This window comes from Nestor notabilis, unplaced genomic scaffold, assembly GCF_000696875.1.
Source record: "Nestor notabilis isolate BGI_N333 unplaced genomic scaffold, ASM69687v1 scaffold29970, whole genome shotgun sequence".
Lineage (NCBI taxonomy): Eukaryota > Metazoa > Chordata > Aves > Psittaciformes > Psittacidae > Nestor > Nestor notabilis.
The window spans coordinates 1-3402 of NW_009911147.1; the positions used below are offsets into that span (position 1 = coordinate 1).

The following is a 3402-nucleotide window of genomic DNA, read 5'->3' on the forward strand; positions in this document are numbered from 1 at the left end:
GCGGGGCTGATGTGGGTCCCGGGGAGACGGCTCTTCCCTGAGTCCCCCGGCAGCGCTTGTGTTGTCCCCACCGGGCCCACCCCTGCTCACTGCTCCCTCCCCTCTGCCAGTGCAAGTCGCCACCAAGGCCAACCCCTGGGAAGGGAAGACGCTGAAGCCCGAGAGTGTTCGATCGCAGCTCAGCACGTCCCTGGAGAGGCTGCAGAGGCCGAGCGTGGAGCTCTTCTACCTGCATGCGCCCGACCACGGGACCCCGGTGGAGGAGACGCTGCGTGCGTGCGATGAGCTGCACAAAGAGGTGAAGTGGGAAGAACAAGCCTGGTCCCCTCCCTCCCGTCACCTTTCGCAAACCAGGGCTGCTGTTGTGCCCTTCTGCAGGGCTGGGTTTGCACAACGCAGGAGGAGAGGACACAACGGCCAGGGCAGAGCCCTGACTAACCCCACTGCGTGCTCGCGTGGGGCACTTTGCTCCCGAGAGCTCCTGGAAGCACGAGACCAAGTGGACTTTGCTTCCAGTGTTAACTGACTAAGTTAAGATTAGTGCTGGCAGCGGGTGAAAGGAGAATCCCTGAATTGCCTTAGTCCAATAGTGGCATTTAAATTAAAGGCTGGACTGAAACTTGGTGCCTGTTCTTTTCGCTGTTACCTTGCGCTGTGCGGGTGCAAACACGCTTCTGAAATCTGGACCCGAATATTCCTTTTATTTCTCTGCAGGGGAAGTTTAAAGAACTTGGCCTGTCAAACTATGCAGCGTGGGAGGTGGCAGAGATCTGCACCATCTGCAAATACAACAACTGGGTGATGCCAACTGTGTACCAGGTGAGGGATGGGGCTGGCCATGGCCTGGCAGGTCTGTGGAGGCTGAGATGAATCCAACCAGGGGAACACCCAGGTTCGGATCAGAACAACATAGAAATGGTTTTCGGTGTCCTTAGAGCAACGGGCAGCTCCTGTGGGGAAGTGTCTGGGGCTCCCAGATCTTGGAGGAGCCCGCAGAGGACGCAGCAGGGGAAGCTGTGGCCGTCAGCCTGGGAAGACCTTTCAGGATGTGTGTGGTTAGAGCTGAGGTCACTTCTGGGAGAAGGCTGAGTCCGTGTTTGTTCCGAGTCAGTGACTCCCCTGATGTGGAACTTAAAAATGAACGGCTTTAGGAAGTGTGTTCCTCATCAGGCAGTAACCTCGTGTGGCCTGAAGCTGCTCTTCTCTGTAAGGGGACTGTCAGGGAAGGGGGGAAAGGGCTGTTCAGGTGCCCACTGCCCTGAGCTGGTGTTTGAAGTTGTCTCGTCATCCTCGTGCAGGGCATGTACAACGCGACCACGCGCCAGGTGGAGGCTGAGCTCTTCCCTTGCCTGAGACACTACGGGCTGCGGTTCTATGCCTACAACCCGCTTGCAGGTACGGGGAGGGAAGGGGTGAGACTTGGAAACCAAACCCAATGCGAAGTGGGGGCTGCAGAAGAGCCAGCCCATCCCCAAACGTGCTGCTGACCCTTTGCAGGAGGTCTGTTGACTGGCAAGTACAAGTATGAAGACAGAGACACACGCCAGCCCACAGGAAGATTTTTTGGGAATGACTGGGCTCAAGTTTACAGGGACAGGTATGCTTTGAGCTGGTCGATGAGCAGGGAGATGGGGCAGGAATGATTGCGTGGAAACCCACAGCAATGAGCTGAGAGGAAACAGAATTGACCAAAGCTTGTGTCTGTCCGTGTGGTTGGGGCTGTAGCTCGTGGCTGAGCTTTGCAGAGTGGTTTTTAGGCTCAGCTTCCTCCTGGCTTGCAGTGGGGGATTGCAGAAGTCCTTGGAGGCTACAAAGTGTTGCATGAGGCTTCCTGAAAGCCTCTTGCACTGGATGGGAATATAGATGTAGCACTCACCCGAGATCCCGAGGGCAGCAAGAGCGATTCTGTTGTGTTTTTTCTTGCAGGTACTGGAAAAAGCACCATTTTGAAGGCATTGAAATAGTAGAAGCAGCTCTGAAAGACGTGTATGGCTCCGACGCACCAAGCCTGGCCTCGGCAGCTCTGCGCTGGTTGTACCATCACTCCAAACTGCAGGTGGGAACCAGGCAGCTCTCGTGGCGCACAACCAGGGCAGGGTTTCTTAATCTGCGTATCCTGTGGGCTTGTAGTGTTCCCAAGGGAATACTGCTACGTGGCTCTGCCGGCCACGCAGCAGGAGCAAGTTGGCTCTGTATTTCCTCATGCTATCCTGTGTCTGTGGCATTGGGGGAAGTGGAAGATGTTAAGGGGCAGTTACTGGGGCATTGGCCCAGCAGCAAGATGACTTCTCATCAAACTAGGAGATGAATGGTTATATTCCCCATCTCCCCAAAACGTTCCTGTAGCTCCTTGTGAAGCAGCATTTGGCAGCTTTTGAGGCATTGCCGCAACGTGGAGATGTTCTGGCCCTATGAGCAGCACTTCATGGTGTCAGTTGTCTGAACACCCAGGAGCTACTAGCTGCTCTTCACTGGAAAGAAAGGTGTCAGCTGTGGCTTGGGAGGTGAACCAGGTCTCTTCTGGGACCGGCAACGCCTCTTACCGCTTTCCAGGGTTCTCTTGGGGACGCGGTGATCATTGGGATGTCCAACCTGGAGCAGCTGGAGCAGAACCTCAACTACAGCGAAGAGGGGCCCCTGCTGCCGGCCGTGCTGGAGGCGTTTGACAAGGCCTGGAGCCTCGCTGCTGCCGACTGCCCCAACTACTTCCGCTAGAGACCAGGGCAGGGCTGAGGCAGCGGGTGCCTGGGGGTGGGTAACGGAGCACACGAGGGGCACTTGCCCGCCCTGCCCCTCTATCAATGTGCAGGTGGGGTTTGGCTGTGCTAACGCCGAGGAAGCTTTGTAGGACCCACCACAGCTCTCAGCACTTAGTGTGCTGGCCGTGCCTGTGTCCTCCTCCCCTCCCGGGCCTGCAGCTCTGTGCAGCACACTGTGATTTACGCATGTAGTTAATAAGGGAGAATGGTCACTGGATGAAGGCCCCAGTTTGCCTTTAGTATGAGATTGTAAGTGATTATATGCAATAAAATCTTAGTCTCGCACAGCCCTTATCTCTTAACCACAACCTGTCTCCTAAACCACAACCTGGCTGGCTTCTTATCCATGCTCTGCAACCTCGAGCTCAACAGCTCCTCTGGGTCAGAGCATGGGAGCAGCCCCTCTGCAGCATGTGGGAGAGGGTCCAGAGAAGACCCACAAAAACGAGGAGGGGGACAGAGCACCTCTTCTCTGAGAACAGCTGAGAGAGTTGGGGTGGTTCAGCCTGGAGAAGGCTCCAGCAGATCTTACTGGGGCCTCTCGTAAGAAAGAGAGGGTTTTGAGCAGCTCCTGTTGTGACAGGATGAGAGGTGATGGGTTTGAACTACAAGAGGGAGATTGCGGCTGGGCGGGTGGGCCAAA

The 3402-nt window shown here is 55.9% G+C and overlaps 1 protein-coding gene across 1 annotated transcript; it reads left to right on the forward strand.

Moving 5' to 3' along the window:
* Positions 1–110: 110 nt before the first annotated feature.
* Positions 111–2715, forward strand: LOC104404816 (aflatoxin B1 aldehyde reductase member 2-like; the record flags this gene model as incomplete). Its single annotated transcript, XM_010013346.1, has 6 exons — positions 111–298; positions 715–819; positions 1299–1395; positions 1498–1597; positions 1927–2056; positions 2554–2715. Coding segments are annotated over 6 exons (782 nt in total), but the record flags the coding sequence as incomplete, so codon positions are not given.
* Positions 2716–3402: the final 687 nt, after the last annotated feature.